Source organism: Onychostruthus taczanowskii, unplaced genomic scaffold, assembly GCF_017590055.1.
Source record: "Onychostruthus taczanowskii isolate IOZ18803 unplaced genomic scaffold, ASM1759005v1 scaffold28, whole genome shotgun sequence".
In the NCBI taxonomy this organism is placed as follows: domain Eukaryota; kingdom Metazoa; phylum Chordata; class Aves; order Passeriformes; family Passeridae; genus Onychostruthus; species Onychostruthus taczanowskii.
The window spans coordinates 3,166,631-3,189,271 of record NW_024500128.1 but is presented as its reverse complement, the minus strand read 5'-3'; the positions used below and the strand labels follow the sequence as shown (position 1 = coordinate 3,189,271).

Genomic DNA, 22,641 nt, shown 5'->3' with positions numbered 1-22,641 from the left:
AACACTGTTTATTTTGAGCAAGACATTGTGTAGGACTTGCCCTAATTTTATCTGTGCTGCAGGTGTGTATCACGCATATCTCTGTGCATGCAGCAAAGGAGGAATAAACTGTCAGACTTTGCAGCCTGACTTCTCATTCCTGTCATCTTCAGCGACAGACTTTTCTCTAGCTACTTTCCCATACTTGCCCTGATAGTAAAAGTAACTGTTCTTTTATTTTGACTGTCCTTTTATCCCTTCCAATTCTAAATCCTTCAAGTCAGGAGGGTCTCTACTACATCCACCTGAGATTCAAAGGCTGCCTTAGCTTGAAATAGACTTTTGATTATTAAACACTTGTGTCTTGGCTCACAATGAATTTTTTCCCTTAAGAGGAGCAAACACTCAGGCTGGACATGAAGCTGCATATAAATAGGTAGCAGCAGTGTCAGCCACTCACCTTTATACCTGGAGGGCCTCTTCGACCTGCTGCACCCTAGGAAGGAGTGGCATGAGAGATTACATTCAGAATACTGAGCAATATGTGAAAGAGCAGTTTATCATAAAACACATTATACACACAATAAAACAAAATACAGCTTAAAGAAAGCAGAGATTATTTCCACAGAAAGATTTAAGGTTAAAAAAATGAGAAAAAGGGGGATTTGGGACAGAAATTCTTACACGAGTCTTTTCAAAAAGAAAAAATATTTTAGATCCTTAATGAGTACAGAGAGAAGACATTTCAACAAAATTCTGGAAAACATCTTCCCAGTCAACTGCCCTTTGGCTAAAACAAAGAGAACAAAAGGCCTCTTCTCCTCCTGTGAGCCCAGAGGTTTGCACCACTTCCTGCTGCACACTGCTCAGCAGCTCTAGTGAATGTTACTGCTAAACTTCACAAACCTAAGGAGGCCTTTAGGATGTTTTTGCAGCCTGATTGAGAAGTGATCATGCCAGACTTTGGCATTAGGCACAATTCTGACAGACTAGAAGAGGGGCCTTCACAATTTCCAGTCTCCAGTGAACTAAAAAAGAGCAGCTCAGCTACAGTGAGTTTATCTATATGCTTGAACAGACATAGAAAACATGTAGTCATGGGCAGAAGGAAGAGATAGATTCATCTAGGGTGGAATCTTGAAGCATTTAAGGCTCATTGAAAAAGAAATTGAGTTTCTGTTTTGTTACTTCACATGAATCAGACCTGGAATTAACAGGAATGCAAATTCCTGATTTTAAAGAAAACACATCACATTGCAATATATATAAGCTGCCAAATTTGAAGCCAAATGTGTTTCTCTTTGAAAACTTTAGAAGATTTTTCTTCTCTCTTCTTGCAGGAGTTTGAAGGGTTGGATAAAAGGAAGAAGACAAAAATGGGTTTTCTTGGTGGGAAGTCCACTATGTCTTTTATCAGTTATTTCCACCCCACATTGATTGCTATTCTTACATCTAGGCCAGCATCACCCTGCTCTCCTTGGAGTCCTTGTGGGCCTGGGTCTCCCTGCAAAACAAAGTCATGACCAAGCTCTTTAAACACTCTTTCCTTCTTCTTGTACATGCACATTCTTTTTTATACATTCCTTCTTTGTTTCTTCTTCTAAGTATTTTCATTGCAATCAGTTGTGTCATACTAATGTTGGTTCTTGTTTTTTACAAATAATTTATACTCAAAAATTGTAAACCAGACAGATCATGGATTTCCAGTTACTAACAGCCTGTACTAGGTCAAAGCTTCTGTGAAATAATTTCTGTTGACTTCAGCCTTTCAATTGGACTACTTAAGATGCAATTTGCTTCCAAAGCATCATCAAAACCCAATTATTCTTCCAAAAGTAACCCTCCGATTTTTTCTACTGCTTTCAGCACACTCTGCATAGACATACATGTATGCATACAATCCTACTTGTTCAAAGATAAACAGACTTCTGAATCAGTGGATTTTTCTCATATATTTGCCATCCTCTTAAGCTTTCATTCACCATCAGTTTTTGCTACTGTCCAACTACTTATCAGCTTTGTTTATTCTTTCCAAACAAATTGTAATGGTAATGCAAGCCATGCTTTTCTGTTATGCTTCTTTCTTCGCAGTTTTGCTAAAATATCTGTTAAAAATTCAAATATCACTATATAAGCATATATATCCCAGCTCTTATATTCTATTTAAAGATCAAAATGGAGTTTACCCACCACCCTGAGGCAATAGCAGTTCCATAACAAAATGAGTATAGCCTGTTGATGCCCTGTGCATTTTTCCCAGCACAATTTTTAACAGTATCCTTAGAACTCATTACTGGAAACCTTTCAGGCTACTGATTTAAATTTGTGGAAGAATAACATATTTATATTAAATCCACAGTTTCCATTAGCTTTACATTGTGAGAATATTTCCATAGTCTTTGTAAACATTTTTAATTTTTTTTTTCTTGTATCAAGCAGTTCCTAAAGCTTTCTGTGTTGCAGACAAACAAAAACCTCCTTGGTCACTGGACAGCCAGTAGAAATTAGCCATTATGCAAATCCTCTCTCCACAAAATAGAACAGTTTGCTTACCTGTGATGCCAGGTTTCCTTTTTCACCCTTAGGGCCAGTAACATTATTGTTAGCCCCAGGATCTCCCTGAAAAGGATCAATAGAAAGGTCAGCATTTTCTGTTACCTTACCTTTATTATTTTGATTACAGCAGAAGGATACAGAAATAGAATTAATTAGATTTGTAACTGCAGAGAGCAAAGAATAAAAAGGCTATTTTAAATGATGATGCTTGTAAGAACTCAGTATACGAAGTTCTGCAAAGTCCACCAAGTTCTTTTCCACAGGGATTAAAAGCAAAATTACTAATGGACAACAAATTAAACTGAAAATGTGAAACTGTTCTGGTTGATTTGATACAGTTAATTGAGTTACAATCATAACTCATGAGTTTCATTTGGGGGCTAGAATGGATTCCATTTAGCCACTTAATGCTAGTTCAGGTGAAATCCTGACTGCTCAAAGAGGCAAATTACCATGTCACTTGAACTCTTTTTTTTTCAATGTAAGCTTTAAAGACAGGAGTCAGCACAATATATGACTGTTTGGAACAAAGTCTTTGAAATATATGTGAAAAGACAAAGTTATGTCTTTTCAAGACAAGAATTGTGGTGTCTGCACTGGAATTTTACTACAGGGAATGAATTTATATAGGTCTCTGGAACATACAAAGAAAAAATGTGAATATAAAGAAGTAACTTGCCTTTGCATCATTACAAATTGCTCACTAAGAGTCAGCGCAAAGAGCTTTCAAGTGATCCAGAATTCCTCTGGATCAGAGGGAAAAACAGCGAGGACTGACCTAGTCCTGGTCTTTTCACCAGACTGTCTGGTCTAGTGTGAGGTGTCCTTGCCCATGGCAGGGGATGTGGAACTAACTAGATGATCTTTAGGTTCCCTTTCAGCCCAAGCCATTCTACAATTCTATGATAAGCAGCTCCAAAAGAAGTTATGTTGCCTATGCTGAAAACAAAAAAACAAATCATAAACAAGCAGGAGTCCTGAGGCTTAAACACCTGCTTCCAAGCAACACATCAAAACACATCAGTCCATCTACATCTAAAGAGTTCAGGACTCCTAGAATATGCCATTCTTCTTGCAGAGTACGGCATTTTCTAGGACTGTGAAAAACTCTTCAAATCTTCAAATATTTCAGACATCTCTATCACAAAATCAAGGTGCAAATCAGTGAAATATAATAAAAATAAGAGAATGCACTTACATGATCTCCTCTTAGACCAGATTCTCCTCGTTCACCTGGTTCTCCTCTGGGGCCTTTTCTGCCCTAAATTCATAAAAAGAGCACAAACAATTCAGGTACAAGTATAAATAGTATCTGTGGCAGCAGAGGGCCAGATCTGTTAAAGTCAGTGGAGCTACACTGATTTAGAGCAGGAGTGACAGCATATTAGAGAAGAGGCAGCTATTAAAAACAACTCACAGGTATTACAGACAGCATTACTTTGGAAACTTTGGAAAGATGTTTCCATAAAATCTAAACATTACTGTAAGGGATACTTCACCCATTTCCCTCTGCTGCCTTTCTCTCCAGAAGGTCCAGGAAATCCACGTTCTCCCTAGACTCAGAAAGGGGAGAGAAAGAAGAAAAAATTAATGTTTGTTCTTTCTACTAAACCAGGTTCTGGCAGAATTTTTTTTCTGGCAGAATCTATCTTCAATCACATGTACAATTCTAAACACACAACAACAGAGCTTCTGTTCAGCATTAAAGCCCATTCGAGGCACAAAATCTGTACCTTTGAACGCTGAGGTTGGTGTCTTTAATAGCACTACACATTTAAAGTAAAGTTTACCTGCTCTCCATCAGTGCCATCAAATCCACGCTCACCATGATCACCCTGTTGCAATAAGGAAAAAAAAAAGCGAATTAGCATTAGTCCACTTGTCTCTTTTAGCAAAGAAAGAAGTGTTCACCCTGCATTTGGAAACTTGAATAAGATCTGTGATTTTAATGGTTAATAAGAATAATAAATTATAATTTCTATAACAATTTCTAAAACTAACTGTTAAGGATACTTAATGAGAAAACCAGCTATTTAAATTATAGATTTCCTTCAGGATTTAAATTCTGCTTTTCCTTCCTTTAGCTTTTAAATCTTTTCCCAGCTGCAGCACCTTCAAAATCCAAATATATTCCAAAACAAACTACTAGTATATGATCTATCATGCTGATAACCTTGTAATTCTGATTTCAACCATCATATGTGTTTTTACTGTGCTTTTTTACATAGTTTCATAAAATGAACAGTGGATTGAAAAACCAGAAAGAATAACCATGATTAAAAAATAATTACAGAAGATTGATCTTGAACTTTAGAATTTTTAAAGAATCTTCATAACTCTTTCAGCAAGAGTACATAAATACCAGTGCTACATAAATATCAGTCACCTTCCCTTTCAAATTCATATTGCTTTTCTCTTCCCTTTGCCTGCAAAAATGATACACTGCCTTGCAAGCAGTTATGGAAGTCATTTTCCCACAAAATACTCATCCCAGAGTTAAGAAGTTTGCAGTGTTAAATTGTGTGGGGTGTGGGGCATCTAAATAAAATTATAACTGTTAGACTCTTATTCCATGTATGTGTGCCCCACAATGTTTCAGACTCAGACAAATAACAAACTCAATTTTTACAGGATATTTTTAAACTTCTTCCATCTTTCTTTACTAGGATAAAAATGAAGAAATTGACTGCATTGGCTTAATTTGTAGTAAGAAATTAATTTAGGAGAGACAACTAAGCAGAAAGCTGAAATGATATTCAACAAACACTGAAAGTGGCACAAGAACAAATTAAAACCATCAGCAGTCTCACTCTGACAGAGACCACAGATACAATTGCCTTGTAGGTTTTAGTGCCAAATTGACTTTGCAAAACCACCTAGTTAAAATTCCTGAGAAAGAACTTCTTTCATTTAAAAAAGTTCTGTGTCTACTACTAGAAAAAACAGCTGGCTGTACATTTGATTACATTACTACATCACAAACAAGAATTTCTTGAATAAGCATTTGAGAAAAATTTTGAGCACTAAGTCATCAGTACTTTTATTGAAGTGTTATTTTTTCTATCAGTCATTTCCTACCTTGGAAAACCTGAGCCAACCTTCATACTATTAAAATAGTCAGCATTTCCTTTTATTCAAATAGCTACAATAAAATGCCTTCCAGACTTCAGTAACTTCAATAAACTGCTTCAACCTTATTAAGTTGGCACAATTGAATAACTTTTTTTATGTGCTGGAAGTTTCATATTTTTATTTAAAATAAAATGTGTGGATATAACAACACAACATAATGTAGATATTCACGTATTCACTGATTTGTGTAACTGGTAAGACCTACTGCACTATTTAACTCTGACAAATTGAAATCATCAGCAAGTACTCTCCCTCTTCTATAATCAGACATTTTGAACATTGGAAGAAGGACAAATTACTTCAGAGAATAGAGAAAAAAAAAGGAAAAGGAAAGAGAAACACATGAGAAGATTAAAAAGTTAGTACAGAGCAGTACTTTAAAAAGAGCTGAGTTTTCAGAAACACTCTCTGAATTTTCTCCAATCTGCTCAGTTATGGAGGCAAACATCTTCTGAATCTGTGAGGCTCATAACTCATTTTTAGAGTGATTTTGTATCAAAGCATTCAATACAAGTTAGTTTCATTTTAATGACTGTGGCTTGGAAACTATTACTGTTATAGATCATTGTCTTCCAGGCTTCACTTTTTATTATTGAGTTGGTGACCATATCTCCTTCATGAACAGGTATGTTTGAAAGGTTAAACAAGTAGCCTTTAAATATCAGCAGATGAGATGACAAACACAGCTTGAAGAGAAGTTTGGATACTGCAAATGTGTCAATAATGATCTAGGGAAAATTATGTCTAAACCCCCAATAAATATTAGTTACAACCTTTTTTTCCCTCTGCTCCTCTTCACAATTAGAATGAGATTCAGAGGACCAGAATTACCACCTTAACAGATTATCAAACTAGTCAGTAAATAAATCCTTTTCCTCTCACTTAGACTAATAGACTGCAATAATACAAAAATACAAAAACACAATTATGACTGCTGATTTTGATTTATGTGATAAGTATCTTAAATCCATCCTTATAGAACCATAGCAAAAGTACATTGAATGCTGTGAAGGTTTTACACTATTTTTCTTCTTTGTTGATAATTTCATTTTACAGGGTGATATGAAAGGAAGCAGAACTCTGTTCTCAAAGAAAATGGATCACACATGAAAACACATACCTGACTTCCTCTATAGCCTCTGGCCCCCTGAAATTGAAAATAAATATAGATGAAATTTGGTAAAAGTGTTTTTATTGAGCTTGAAAAGCAGGGCACAATAGCTTATTGCGCAGAGGTATGCTGAGCTCAGTATTGGTAGTCCCTACTGTAAAACCTTCTACTGTCACATATGGGATTTCCTCCTTTCCTCTGGAAAGACAGTACAGGCTTAATTTTAATTCCCACTCCATAAAGCTTTATAGCTTTAACTAAGGCCAGTTTGGAGTTGGTGGTGAAAAAGTCATCACCAAGTTGCTTGGTCAGCAAAATCCTGAGCCATTCAACCATGCTCGGGTAACATAAAATGCCTCTCAAAATTACACAGCAAACACTGTCTGCCATTCCTACAGCTGGATCTTGATGTTCATCCTTGCTTCAGGGAGACAGCACAGGGATTTGTTCCCAGTTCAGAAAACAGGTTTATGGGAAACAAAATTAGGAAATGTTTCAAAGTTACACACTTGCCTTATGGCCTCTGACACCTGGACATCCCCTGTCTCCTTGAGTCCCACTGAAACCAGCTGGGCCTCTCTCCCCCTAAGAAACAAAGGAAAATGTTCAATCTCATCCATACAATGAAGATTACTGGTTAATTTATCACATAAGACTAAAGCAAGACAGACCTGTATCACCATTCACTGCACTAAGGACAGGAATGCAAGTCTCCTGGAAAATTTAATTCAGGCCATAAGAGAATATCAATTACTAATTTGAGTTGCACCTGGTTATTTGCTCTCGCTATCATGCCATGTTTATACTGCATTATCAATCTCTAACTCAATTGTCTGTACTTGAAGGTGGGTTGGTTTTTTAAACCGAATAACTAACTCACTTTGCTTTTTTAACTGCCTAACTATGAGGTGCAGTGGCACAGAGAAACAGATCTGTCTATTTACCTGTTCCTCTAACACATTTTGGGTTAACAGTGATGGGTACAGGTTCAGGCACCAACTAACATCATCATAGCAGGAAGACAAATGTTTACTTACAATCCCACCTTCCTCACCAGGATGGCCAGGAGATCCTCTGTAACCTGTACTTCCCTGAAAAAGGAGAATTTAAAAGTAACACTGTTCCCCAAGCACATTGAGTTTGTCTCTATCAGATTATTCTGCACATAGAGATAGAAAACATTCCCTGAAACTGAGATCTGGTTATGCCAAGGAGGGCAGGCTCCCTGCATTAACACAGACACTGTGTACAGTTCTGTGTATTTGACATGGCTGGAAAAAAACCCCAAACATAAATCCAAGAAAAGAACGATGGTTAATGCACAGTTTCAGCTGTTATTTCAGGAACCTTTCTGATGACTTAACAAAGCTCACTGGGATACCTGGTCAAATTAAACATCTTTCTAGTGATTTGGAAAAGAAAGCATTACAGTAATGAAATTCCAAGGTGAAATGAAAAATATATGGAGTTGGAAACTCCAAAGTTATTGCAATGCCTTGCAACACGTAGGAACATTTCAACTTTATATTGGAAGTCATGCAAATATCATTACCCTTAAGGCAAAATTTGAGCAGAGAGAAATTGGAACACAGGGAATTTCTAGTTGCAAAACAACTACGTTTACATTCTGGACACTGTCTAAACACCTTAATCTAGTCTTTTAGTAAAACAGAAAGGTATAAGAAAAGCAACAAGAGTAATGGGAAAACCCAACAAATTGGTTTATGAAGAAGTATTAGAAAAGTATACTTTTCTTAAGAGATAACCAAAACTTCATTTAACTGCAACCATACAACTGAAGAGTGTGAACTGCAGATATCATTTATCTCACATGCTACTGGAATAATTAGAAATAATGGAATGAATAGTAGTCAAATGGAGACTACATATATTAAAAACTTTAATAATTAATTCTACTAGTATGCTGTAGAAGTAGTGATATCTGTAATATTCAAAAAGGCTTTAAAAACCCAATTTTAAATCTTAAAAGAAGTAATCCCTTTGGATCAAAACAGACTTATAGAAGAGGACATTTGGAATAACCAGTCACAAAAGAATAAGGCACATACCTAGTGAAAAATTATTATTTTCTACTCTCAGCTTGTCAGTTGGAAGTTTCTCATTCCTAATAGATAATAAGCCTCTTAATTAATCAGACTTATGTTTTTTAATCTCTCTCCATTTTCTGCTGAATTTGTGCAGCAGAGTGCTTAATGATTTTTATATGTACAAATAATTTTCATTACAAAAATATTTTGCATAGGAGAATGCAGCACAGAAAGGATCACATTTCATGTTTCTCCTTCATCTGCTAGCATTAAATGTTATGGAGACATACATGCATGCTCTGAAATACTACAAAAAAGCCAGAAAAACTTTGAAAAATGAAGAAGTTCTTATGTAATGTCTATCTTAGACCTCCTACCTTCCTTCCAGGATTTCCCCTGACACCATGATCACCATTTTCTCCAAGACATTTACAAATAACCTTGCAGCATTTTCTCTCTGCAACAGTATCCTGAAAAATTACAAGAAACATTTCATTTTACATATACTAATCATAAACAAAGACTGATTTCCCCCCACCTTTTGTTTATATCACAGAAGGACTTACAAGATTTCTCTGCAAAATGTTTGCAATATCTGCAAACCGAACATTCAGAGGTTCATTGTATCCAAACCCTCTGCCAAACTCTATTTCCCAAAATTCAGTCAAGTTCTGTGTATTGTCCAGGCCAACTAACAGAAGTGCATCAAGACCTTCAACATAAGCACAAATTTAAATTAGTCAATACCTAAACCATACAATTTAACCAACAATATAAACTTGAATAACAGCAATTCCCTGAAAGACATTTTATGTATTCAATACAATATGTTAAAAGAAATTGAGCTATTGAGAAAAATGCATAAGAGAAAAATCCAGACCAGTAATTTTCCAAATGACTTTTCTCCCCAGCTGTCAGACCAGAATGTTACTCAGTGGCCAAACACAAGTTCAAACCTGCTTTTTCCTGGAGAAGTCAGAGTTGTATCTAACCTCTGGTGCTGTTCTCATCAGTGAGAAGGGTCCATCCTGAGTTGCTCCAGCTGTTGGAGCTGGACTCCAGAAACTAGAACGTCTGCATCCCTAGGCATGTCTCTGGCATCATCTGCCATATAGTGACAAGTCAACTATGTACACTGCTTCACAAGGAGAAGCAAATACCCTCCCAGGGACTCCTGGGCAATTCCACATGAGTGTGGAGAGGCAGTGTTAAGTGGAAAAGTCACAAAGGAGGAGCTGTACATCAGGCCTGTGGTAGCAGGAGGCAGGAGCATCAAAGTTGTGCTGTAATACCTTTAAAGTGAAGTGAGTCTGCTGCTTTCTTCAGGTCATCCAGTGAATCATCCAGCCCATCTGAAAATACTAACAGAACCTGGCAGGAAAGGGAGTAATGACAAGTCAATTGCAAAGGAACTGAAAGTACAGTCTTTGTAAGAATTACAGCTCACATTGAGAAATGGCTATGAGATGGTCAAATTGCGCTACACTGTGGTAGACCTGAAATGTGTGCTGGAAAATGGTAGTGAGGAACAATGAGAAGAGAACACAAAAGCCTCTCTTCCCTGATAGCACTTCCATTTGAGGGATTTTTCTTGCTGAATATAGTATAGCTATCATATTATATCTGTCATCTTAACTTACCCACTGAAAAATTTTCTCTGATGTCAGAAGAGTTCTCTTATATGTGAACGTGGAGAAGAATTTAGAGCAAATTCTCCCATTTCTGCAAGAGCAGCTCCTGTTGGCTGTCAACTGAGCCACACCAGGAAGCTCATCCTCTCTGCATCTAATCCTCTCCCTATGCATATACTTATGTCCTTTTGTCCTTCCACATAGGCAGGTCATAATCCTTCTCCATCCTCTGCCCTATGTTTCCTTCTTAAGACATAAGGTTTGGCTCACTTCTGGATGCTAATAATTTGTATTGGATACATTTCCATCTTTTCAGGCCAAAGAGTTACAGTTAAGTTTCTTCCCGTATGGAAGAAAAGCACAGTTTCTCAGTTCCCCTTCAAGTTGCCATTTCTCTCCAATTCTATCTTCAAACCAACAGAAGACTTCTCAGGTTCCACTCACAGAGTGGATTAGTTTGCCCAGAAAGAAGCTGCACAAGTTAATTGTGTCCTATCCTCAATGGCAATAACTTAAAATCCTTCTAAACTCTCTAACCAGCAAGTGCACAAGCACATCTAGAGCTTCTTCCCTCCCTCCCTTTACATTTTACATTCCCTATGCAAGGCACAGCTTTGACCAATGCAAAACCTGTTACTTCTGTTAAGGTACATTTTTCCACAGGTGACAAATGCAAATTAAGTGACTGCCACACCAAACATCCCACTTGTGTACTAAAGCTGTCAGGAGACAAGAATTTAAGCTGGAACTAACTGGTAAGTCACCAAACATTCAACATGGAGGCAATATGTTCAAGCACCGTGTGACACAGCAGAGAGCTGGACCATACATGGGTAAACTCAACACAGATTGGTAGAGATAATGCTGTAGGCCTGGGTTTGGTTGGGTTTTTTTATGATATTTCCATTTTAAAAACAAGGGGAACAAGGAATGTGTGGTGTTACGGTGGGCATGATATGTAAATATATGTAAAGATATGTTATTACGTTTACAAAGCATTTGTTTATATCAAACTCTTGTTGGAACACATCCGTTGTTGAAAATGCTGGAATTAAGTCCAACTTTTTTGCTGTTAAGCAAGTATAAAACAAAGAAGAAGAAATTCAACCAACAGATAATCATGGTCCCTGATGAATTTTATAACTAATAATCTTTACAGAACAAGCATGTTATTGCTCAGGATCCTAGGAAGATTAAATTGTGATTTCATGTGCATTCTAAAATCTTGTACTTTCAATTTGTACATAAACAGTGTCAGAGAAGAATACTAATCCACAGGTAAAGTGCTGAGATATGCAGCATATTTATTTATAATAATAATGCCTAAGCAGAAAGAAGCCTTTCTTGATGCTGATCTCCAGAACTGGCAATTAGGAGGAAAAAAGCACTGCTTTTACTTTTATGTCAAACAAGTTCTTTCTCTGAGACTCAAAACAAGCAAAATCTTACGTAGTCCCATTCCCTGTTCAGACATTTTAAGTAATCTTTAGGAAAAAACTCCTTAAATGTGCAGAAAATTGGTGCAATTTAAATTGGCAAGTCAAACACACCTATGCAATTGCTGTAAAAAATAGAATGCCAACTTGCATCTGAAAGCAGAGTTTGTAATATAGCTTTCTCAATCCATGCCAGATTAAAACTGGTGTTTCATAAAAGCAAAAATAAAGTTGGAAGATGAAACTCCTTATGTATTTAGCAAGAACTAACCAGTTCTTCCTTAGTAGGAAGGTCTTCCTGCAGGGAGACCTTAATAAGTGCTAATATTCAAACAGCTACGACAGGACATACTCAGTGCTTTACAGAGTCAGTGCCTTATCAAGAATAAACTGTCAAGGCATTGACCCTGAAACACTCCAATGAGATCTGAATGCCTTGAACTCAAGTTGAAAAAATCCCCATTCATTTCAGGAGAGATGAAGCTTGATGCTTCTCCCTTCACCTCACTTCAAGATGGATAAATTAACTGCAGCATCTAGCCAGAATTTCCTGATCATCAGTTATCTGTAAGTAGAACCCAGCTTTGTTTTTTTGAAATTATTTGATAAGTTAATAACATGAATAAACTTCTGTAAGCAAATTTCTCAGATGACCTTTTTCTGTGACTTCTGTTTCGATCTGTCACTATTCTGGACAAAGATACAGAATCAGGAATAAGAAAGTAGTTTCCTTTTAGGAATAAGCGTTCCTGAAAGAAAACTACTTTCCACTGCCCAAAGTACAATCATTCCATGGTAGATATAAGAAGGTTATCTTTGGGAATACTCATCACATGTATTAAGCCAAATGTTCTGGGTACCAACTCACTACATGAGCGCCTAGGGAATTGGAATTGATATATCAGGTCATATCAGGTCAACGAACTAACCAGAGGTTCTATATAAACTTAACAAGGGTGACTTAACAAGGGTGACTGAGCACTTGCACTGGTTGTCCGGAGACATTGAGGAGTCTCAATTCTTGGAGATCCACAAAAACCATCAGGACATGGCCCTGGACAGCCTGCTTTAGTTAACCCTACTTGAACAGAGGAATTGAAGAAGGTGACTTCCAGGGATTCCTTCTAATCTCTACCATTCTGTGATTCTGTTTATTAGCATCATCTATTCCTGAACTTCTTTTTGTCTTCCTGATGCTTTACAGACAGCATCAGAATCTGTAAATATTACACTGCCTAATTTTTCCAAGATACATGTTCATACCATTAAGTTACCTTAACTTTAGCAGAGGTCACATTAAAGAAGTTCTCCTCAAGTGCCTGCAAAAAGTCTGCATTCATGTAGGTGTCCACAGTGGTCTGTGCACCTAAGAACTTCTGGATGATCTCTTCATTATAGTCTTCAAAACCAGAGTCAAAGATTAATTGTTTGTTCTGTGCCAATACTTGGAACTTGAACCCAATTTCGACTGGAGCATTGCAGCTGGTATTTGGCAGTGATTTCATCTGGAGTAGAAGTCTGAGGAGGAATGCTTGCAGTCTCTGTTTCAGGAGCATTGTGGCTGCTGGCTGCGCACTCCTTGAAATATCAATTGCTATAGAAAGATCTATACTGCATTCTGAAAAAAAATTAGGAAACAGGGAACTATAAACATACATTCTTTGTGATCTTGTTTTCTGTCAGAATCATGGAAAAAATTCAACATACTAGATTTAAAGTCAGAAGTAAGAATCAGTGAGATAGGTTTTCCATATACATATATATAAAATGTCATCAGCCCACAGGTTTCAGTTGGCCATGTGAACTTACAAGTACTAAATTACTCGACACCTGCACATCCCCAAACTGCAAAACATGTCTGTTCTCCAGCTGCCCAGTGTCCTCAAGGGGCCTCATCTTGAAAATATCTCTATGAGCTTTGCCACCACCTGAGAATGTACAACACAAATTCCAACTGTGAAGGGAACTTTAATGACCGACTGTGCTTTGTCACTTTGTCACAAGACCAGGTGACACATGCAAACGTAGAACAACAGGTCAAAGAAACAAACATGAGAGAGAGAGGTAGCATTGCCTACGTGAAATGTTATAACCATTGTGAAAAAAAGCTGCTGTAAGGTGATGGCTACCTCAGTTATGGAATTGCTTGCATTGTTCCTTGTAATAACAACTAATAGTGTGACATGGTTAATTCCTCCCCCTGTCCCAATCATCTTGCCCTCATTAAAACCTCAGCCAAATCACATGGTTTTTTCTTCTCTGCCTTGATTATTCATTTCTCATGTTGAATTTCATTCTGTGATCCTAGATGCATTATTATTCATTGTTGTACCTCTGCAAGGAAGTCAGAGGCATGTATTTTTAGCTGTATAACAGAACTCTGCCTAATTTTATTCTCTTTTCAGTCATCGACTCTGAAACACTTAGCAATCACAAGATTGCTTTCTGTGTTTGCTAGTTTGGGCTTGTTCCTATTATTCCACATAATTTTTTTGAGTTTTCCCTCTCTCATGGAAGAGATAAATGTGTTCAGTTCTTTAACCAAATACATATAGAAATCATTTCATCTCAGAGGGACCATCGTTATGTTTCAATATTTTCACTTGTGGAACAAACTGCCCCCTAGAGGGTATAATCTGCCAGAAAGCAGTGTGAAAATCTTTGAATGTAAAAGGTCACATTGAACAAGATTTTATGGCTAAAAAAATCTGATATTCAGATCTCAGAGCAACATCAAAAATCTATGCCTCTTATCTTTTCAGCTCCAACAAAACAATCAGTTAAATATATCTATACATGCATATATGTCTACACATACACGTGAACACAAAATCTTATGGATATTTCTTCTAGTATGTGTTCTTGTACAGGACACAGAGTATGTGTTCACAATGGGATTCTTCTAACATCTGGGTCTTTTTAGTCACACAGTTTGGAGGCAGAGTGAAGGGTAAGCATGAACTCAGCAATTTTGCCCTGACAACTGGTCATCCATAGTGCTCAGCTCTTTAAAAGTTCTCTGTCAAGCCCTCAGTGTACCAGAAAGAATAACAAAACAGCAGTAAACAGTTCATTTTTTGGGCTACTATGTCGTGCATGAGAATGTGTAAAACATCTACTGGTAGGTATCCTATACCTTGTTGATAATCTCTGTTTATTTGCAGGAGTAAACACCTCTGTGTTACCAAACTCTTTTTCTCACCAACTGTTCTCTACAAATATCCACATTAATAAACTGTTCTATCTTACTGCTGCAAAGGTATCTTTTTTCTCCTTTTCAACATGCTGTCCCTGAAATGCAATTCTTTAAATTGAAAAATATGTCAGTTTAAGAGAAGGTGACTGGAGAAAAGGGAATTAATAGATTTATTACAGGAAAGAAGGTCAGTGAATATATTAAAACAGATGACAGGAAAAGATAAAACAGGCTTCACAGAAAGCTGATCTTCATTTTATGAGACAAATTTATGCAGACCTTAGCAATAAATATGTCCATCACTGAGATGAAACCCAATATGCTTTCCTTAACTTCTCTCTCTAAACAAGTGTGCCTGTATGCATATATAAAGTTTACCGCTGTATCTCCCATTAAATCTCCCTGTTCCCTGCCATGAGACACCAGGAGGTGCTACTGCGTCAGCTACGGTCACACTGCTCCATGGCAGCGCATTCCCCTTCCTCAGCAGCCCCCTCTCTCTGCTTGCAGGAGCCAGGGAATGCTTTTTCATCTGGGAGTCCATTCAGCTCTTGATGGGATAACGAGTGGGTGGAAGAACAGAGCTCATACTGACTCAGGCCCAGCTGTTCTCTCTGCAAACCACCTGAGCAGATATAATTCACATGAATTGCCTCTGTCTTTAGGAAAAAAGGTTCAGCTCTTCATTTTGGCCCCCAACACCCCAGCAAACACCAGCCAGTTTTGGGGTGATCAAGATCACTAGCTTAGGATGCATCAGAGGCTCAGCTGTTGCTACAAAATGCCTTGGACAAGCAGCGTGGTCATCCCAGTGTTCCTTTCTCAGTAAGTTTCCGATCACAAAGGGAATGAAACCTGAAGAACTGGGTTGGATCAATTTTATGGCATAACAAGGAGAACAAAGAGCATACATCCAACACATAAAATATCATATCTATGTGAACACAACACACAGGAACTTTAACAACAAGGAGCTTTAAAGGACAGTCACAGTCCCTACAAGGATGAGCAAAGAGAGAAGAAATGCTCCAGAACTGTCTCTTCTTGCCATATCCAACCAATGCCATGCACTTACACCAGTCAGAAGAGATCCGCTTTTTGATTTGTCTTGCACTCCATTTTTCTTTTTTGCAACTTAACAATCACATCTACAGTATTATCAAACTACATAGGTGGTATGAAAATATAATGTTAAAGAGCAACTGTGTGTGTTCTGTACTTCAGTCCTCCCACATGATAAGGCAACTGGCAATGCAGCACCAAGTCAGAATAAACTCAGACCCAAAACCAGTATGTGATATTTTTAAAAAGTTGCTATGTTAACTAAAGGCATTACTGAAGCTTTATTTTCTCAGGGGTTGGCAGCCTCTCAGGCTGTGTGGCATCCAATCCACTGTTGCCATCTAAAAGATGTAGTAAGACATACCACTTTCTGTTTCTCATCTAGGAAAAACTTTTGGGTAGCACCTCAGAATTACCACGGGTTTGCTGTTCACATCTTGCCAATGCCTCACACATATCCAAGGATGGATTTCCTGACACCCCCTCTGCACAGTGCCTCCATGAAACTTCAGTTTTGTTGACAGACAGCGGCTGCTGACAGTCCCACTGAAGCAGTATGGTCAGCTGGAGATGACAAAGCTATGTTTCTAGGAGGTTGTTTTTAAAATATCACTGAATTGCCTGTTTCCCTCTTTTTATTAAGATGCCTGCTGGGGCTATCTGCTCTGGCTCCTTTCAGACACCGAGGAACTATGAGGGCTTAATGCAAAGCACTGTCTGACTTCAGAAGCCATTTACCATAGCAAGGAGTGCAGTGGCTCTTGACTGAAGCAAAGTACAAGTTGTGAGTGGCAAACATGGGCAGTATTCTTTGTACTGCTATGCAGTTAGCTCTGGTACTTTTATCAGGGACTGCAGAAAGCTTTGTGGATATTTGTCATTATACACCCAGCAAAAGTTTTGCTCCTTACCCTGACCAGGGAGATGTTTGCATTAACAGACCTGACATTATTCTTGATGGTTTTCACTGCATCAAGATTTTCCACTGTGAGCTCTCCCTGCATCATCAGCTATTAAAAACAGCTCCCAAGGGATGTTTTATCATCCCCATGTTAGCTTCAAAGACATAGATCCCATTGCTCCTTAAAGCCATTGCTGCATCCTCTACAGTCTCAGCAGAGTACTCACTGGAAAGGGCTCTGGTCAAGCCTCTCTTTGGCTACCAGCACTTGCTATGAAGTAATCCTCCAGCACTGGAGGCTCTGCCCTGTTTTGGTGCCTCCTTCTTTGTACTGTAGTTTTTATATCTTCTAGAAGGAATAATTTTTGTTATAAAAAGTGTTCAGCAAGAATACAGTGTATGTCACATCACTGTGCTGAATCACACCAACACAATTTTGTCCTCCCATTGATCACTGTGCATGATCATGAAGTTCTTTGTCCCTGTACTCCAGAATCCATCTACCAGGAAAATAATGTCTGTCATGGAAGCTTTCCTGCTGACTGAAGAAATATATTGTAAATTTCCTCTTTCCTTAAAGGTTGTGTAATCTAATAGAAAAGTAATTTTGAATCCTAATTGCTTTTCAGAATCCAAGACCTATTGGCCTTTTGCAGAAAAACACACCCATTTATTCTGCTAAATTGTCGTCACCCACTATTTCCTTCTTTTCCCTGTATTATCATACAGAGGGTCAGAAGACACATCCTTCTGCAACACCATTCATGGGAAAAGGAGAGATGCTGAAATCCACAACGTAATTTTCATTCACAGTCTACTCAGAACTTATCCGCAGTTAATGCATATTAAACATTTCTGTATGTGAAACACAACCACTGGAATGTGTTAGCCTGCTCTCTCTCAAGAGAGCAAAGGAAAATTTAGTCATGCACTTTGAGTTCCGTTCTGCATGCATACATTGCTAATTAATATTTATTTTCTGACGGGAAAAAAAAAATAAGTTCACATCAACTTAAGGAGTACTAAGCACATTTCTTTGTAGTTGGTGTGAAACTCATGTGTTTCCACAAATTCTAGAAGCATATAACACTAGCAGAGCGTGGATGGAACAGTCATTACTTCCTCAAATCGACAGTCATGCAGAAAATATCGTGCAACTGGGCAGAACACTTCTCAAACAGATCTTCCAGAAAAGCTGACTACCAAAATGGAACTGCTAAATACTCTGACTTATCTTGCTTTTGGCAGTGTTACAATTGTAAGAGCTTTATGTTACTTTTGCAAATATGAAACCCCAGCATGCATGAACAAACAAAATTTAATGTGCTATTCCATTAATTTTTGCATTTTTTAGGAAAACTATCCTATTTTAGTTATAAATTCCATAAAAATGGACCATATTATCCCTAATTATAATTCATAGTTAGAAAAAATGTTCTTCAGTTCTTCATTCCCACTGACATTGGGTACACATGTAAAAAGGCAATATTGCTATCAACTTGAAAAATCATTTCTTTAGTGTATTACCAGACTCCTCTGCCTCTGTAGAGAAGGCGAAAATGTAGAGAAGAAAAAGTGGTTTCCAGGCATCCATTTTGAAAACCTTCCTAGGGGGAAAAAAAAATCAAAGCCAAAGATATAAGAAATACAGAGCATAATTCCCTAAAAAAGATGCTTTTAATTGTTAAGGAATGGGATAAGTGCATTTTATTAACAACATGCAGGTTTTCTAGCTGTATGCAATTTAAAGCAGCACTTTAAATTCATAATTTTTCCCTTAGTTTTTAACATACAGGCTTTGAACACAGAGCTGTAGGAGTTTGACACTGATGTACAGTATATAACCAAAAGGAACTGTTCAATGCTTTGCTCTCACAATCATGCTTTGTTCTGATTCACACAGCTATATTTACCATGATCTAAAATTCAACTAAAAGCAAGCTATTCACAGTGTAAGATTAATGGGAGCTATGCCTTTAAGATTCCCTTTTAGCCTTGAAATTTCCCACTCCCACATCAATTTAAAGGAAAGCTTGGTGGTGTTATCTATATATGATACACATAGATAAGAACAAGCACTCATTTACAAATTAAATACACAAGTGGGCCAGTAATAAAGACAGTTGTCATAGAAAAATAGAAATACAGTATAAAAATCTCCCAAAAGCCAAAACTCAGTGCTGTGGATAATGGGAATGAAAATCTCTCAGAAAGTACAAAATTAAGGCATGTTGAGCTTAAGCACACTAAACAAATCAGAACAGTTTTGTATAACTTTCTGTTCTAGGACACAAGCACACTTGATTCTGCCTTTGACAAATTATTACACTGTTTATTCTGTGTCTTAGATCTGCAAAGACAACTTAGTAGAAAGATTACAGCTGGTCTAACATTATAGCACAGGGTTCAGTCCAGGTTCCTAGGTTAGCAGTATGTACTATTACCCTCGGTCTTGTAAATAACAAAAGGCAATGAATAGAAATTGTCTGATTGGATCTGTAATCTAACCTCAGACAAGAGCAAAACTTCATTTCCAAGTATTGCCACACCAATCTGTGCTGAAGTTCTTCAAGAGTTCTTTGCAACCCTTGGGGGGAAAAGCACCACATTTCCTATATTTCAAGACATTTATCAGATACTGGCACTTTTCACTTTTAATACAACTGCAGTAACACAGAAATTCTAGCTGCAGCTGAGGTCCCTATGCAACCAAAGAGGTTCTAGGTATTATGTAGTCCTCGACAAGAACAGACAGCAGTGCATTGGGGGTTGGTGCATTGAGGAAACCTCCTTCATGCCTCTGCACACCACAATTTTCTTCCATAAGCATTACTAACATAAAGGAAACTGTGTTGTAACCATTTTGCATGCTGTCTCCATAATTAAATTTTATCTTGGATTTAATTAATTTTTCTGCATATATTCCTGAGAGTTAATGAATCTCTTAAGAGTTCCCCTTGATCACTTTGACAGAGATTTAATCCTGTTATCTATTTTCACTACTACACCTAATTATATGAACCTATTTTTTAGATGTTAATAAGCTAAAACTCTATACTGAGAGACAACTAAATATTTTAATGGTAGCCCCAAAAATTAATAATGATTACTAATTTGCATTACTGTGTTACACAGGTCCTGCTTTGATTATGGTTATTATGCCAGAGCAGCATTAACATCTTGAACTCTCTTGTTTGAATAAATTGCACACAGATCTATAGACTCAGCTAGACATGTACATATTCAAGTGCAGATAAGTAAGTTGCTGCCAGTATTTCCAAAGCCTCCAATTAGTGTTTTGCTCTAGAAATTTCCATGACTATGAGTATGTGAAAAACTCTAGAGCACCAAATAGCAAGCTTCCAAGGTATATGTGGCTGCTCACACTCAGATGAGTAAAATACAGTTGGTGTTTTAGCAAGGGGCTAGGCTTTCCTCAGTTATGTAAATATTCAGATATCATACCAAAATCTAGCTCTTGCTATCATAATATATAAAATAACCTGTGAGTGTTTAGCTATGCATCTATTTCCATGCCTCCCAACAGCTGTGGTCTCTGCCTCCTTTACCTTCTTCCAGCCCCATGACTCAAGACTGTTCCCTTAGAATGTTCCCAGTTCTTCAGGTCTGATACCCTAGACCTGAAAAATCTCTCCCACTCTTCCTAAACAGTGAGTGCAGATGGGAACCTATTTACCACTTGCTTTGGTTTTCCCTTAATTAGTCCCTACTGACATCAGGCAGCTTCTTTAAATACACAGAGACACTGCAATTTAGAAACATGTGCAGACTGATTTTCCTACTTGTACTATTTATTTTGCTTTATCTTCAAAACATACAAAATTCCAATCATGCACTACAAGCTGCACAGATAGAGGTGCTTTAGGCCTTCTATGTGTATTTTTCATTATTTACTAATGCAAAATGAGAAGTAATTTAATGGAAAATTCACATCATAAAGCTCATAGATACTATGGATCAAAGCCTAAATAAACTCTCTCAGAAACATGCAGTGCTACAGAGCATTACACTGGCAATATCTTAATTCTAAAATTTATTTGAGTGTAAAATAGTATATACAAGGTCTTAGCATAAGGTACTTATATATGCACATCTGTAGTTGTTTAAATAAATATATATATAAGCATAATTATGCAAGATGCTAGGGCAGCAATTCTCCAAAATCTAAGACATCTTTCCACTTGAATTTTATATTAGGAGATAAAAGTTGAAAATTATTGAAAGCCCTTAGAAAACAGTATAAAATAATACATATTTTAAAGTTCATTTTATTGCCAGCATTTTTACATATTTGTTCCCAGATATACACATATATGTATATAAATCTTGAAGGAAGAAAAATATCAACATTACTCCTGAATCCTTTAAATGCTTCACAAAGATTACTTGCCCATATATTTTGTTTTTCTTTTTTTAACCAACTAATATTCCAGTCTTATCTTCAGCTGCTTCAATGTTTTAGGCAGCTAAAAAAGTAATTCTGTAGATTTTTGCTGCCAGAGCAAAATGCACTCTCAAATGATAATATACTTCTAAAGCATGCTGTCAAAATCATGGAGATCTTGAAGCAAAATATCTTTTTCACCTATGATTTATAAGCATCTTGAATACAAGATTCTCTCTGCACACCTGACTGGGAACATTTTCCCTCTTGTCTTAGTATATACTAACAGAAGAAACACAGTCTTTCTTGTTTTAACTTAAAATCCCATGTCTACCAGTGCAAATAAATGTGATCACATAGTTTTACTCCTACCTACTGAAGTACTCCAGTTAGATTACTTCAACTTCTACATGCAGATTTCATTCTTTCTGATGTCTTTGAAATAAGATCAAGTCCTGGAATACAGCAGAGAGAAAGCTTCAACTTACATGCCCCACTTAGTTATTTCTTTCCTCCACCATCTCCTTTTCTCTCACTAAAGCAAATTTAAAGCCTGGTTTTAAACTGTCGAATTTCCTGGTTTCACCAAACAGTAAAACAAGAGGAGTCCATCCCACCCTCCCATCTTACAACTCTTCTCATAGATCCACTTATTGAACTTTAAACACTGAGAAATCATAGTACCAGAAGAAAGATAAATGTTGCTATAAACTTAATGCAAAATACTTTCTAGGTGTCAGCTCTTTATGTAAAGGAAGAAATATTTTTTTAGTTATCTCCTCTCTACAGTCACATACTTTTTCTTACAAGTACATTATCTTATTGTTAGCACTGAAATGTCTCAGGAAGAAAGCTGCTGCTTTACTTGTTGCAGGTTTCCCAGGGAAAAAGGAGTTTCCTAATGATTCCAGTTATAATCACAGGCCAGGCACTGATTCAAGCAAGGAGACCCTGGGTGACTTACCTGACTTAAGAAGTCAGAGTGAACAACATGAGGTTCAACATGTTTCAATGGGTGGTTTTGTTTAGAAGGACATGCAGACACAGCTGGAAAGGACGTGGCCACCAGGACAGGAACACCCCCACAGACAGACGTAAGTACAGACAAGCACACAACCAGCCCATGAGGAGTCTACACCCAGTCTTACAAGGAAAACCTGACACTAAAAACCAGTTTCATGTAC

General features: G+C 37.2%; 1 protein-coding gene across 1 annotated transcript in view; it reads right to left on the bottom strand.

The window, feature by feature from the left end:
* Positions 1–22,438, bottom strand: part of COL6A6 (collagen type VI alpha 6 chain) — a 45,542-nt gene extending 23,104 nt beyond the window's left edge. Inside the window, exons 1-16 of the mRNA XM_041407717.1 lie at positions 22,422–22,438; positions 21,830–21,912; positions 18,580–18,659; positions 13,168–13,511; positions 10,119–10,197; positions 9,393–9,538; positions 9,204–9,296; positions 7,816–7,869; positions 7,292–7,363; positions 6,788–6,814; positions 4,326–4,370; positions 4,035–4,088; positions 3,734–3,796; positions 2,533–2,598; positions 1,430–1,483; positions 440–475 (exon numbers count right to left, since the gene is read on the bottom strand). Coding sequence (XP_041263651.1) covers positions 440–475; positions 1,430–1,483; positions 2,533–2,598; positions 3,734–3,796; positions 4,035–4,088; positions 4,326–4,370; positions 6,788–6,814; positions 7,292–7,363; positions 7,816–7,869; positions 9,204–9,296; positions 9,393–9,538; positions 10,119–10,197; positions 13,168–13,511; positions 18,580–18,646 — 1,200 coding nt within the window. The 5' untranslated portion in view covers positions 18,647–18,659; positions 21,830–21,912; positions 22,422–22,438. The remainder of the gene's footprint in view (positions 1–439; positions 476–1,429; positions 1,484–2,532; positions 2,599–3,733; positions 3,797–4,034; positions 4,089–4,325; positions 4,371–6,787; positions 6,815–7,291; positions 7,364–7,815; positions 7,870–9,203; positions 9,297–9,392; positions 9,539–10,118; positions 10,198–13,167; positions 13,512–18,579; positions 18,660–21,829; positions 21,913–22,421) is intronic.
* Between the last annotated feature and the right edge of the window lie 203 nt (positions 22,439–22,641).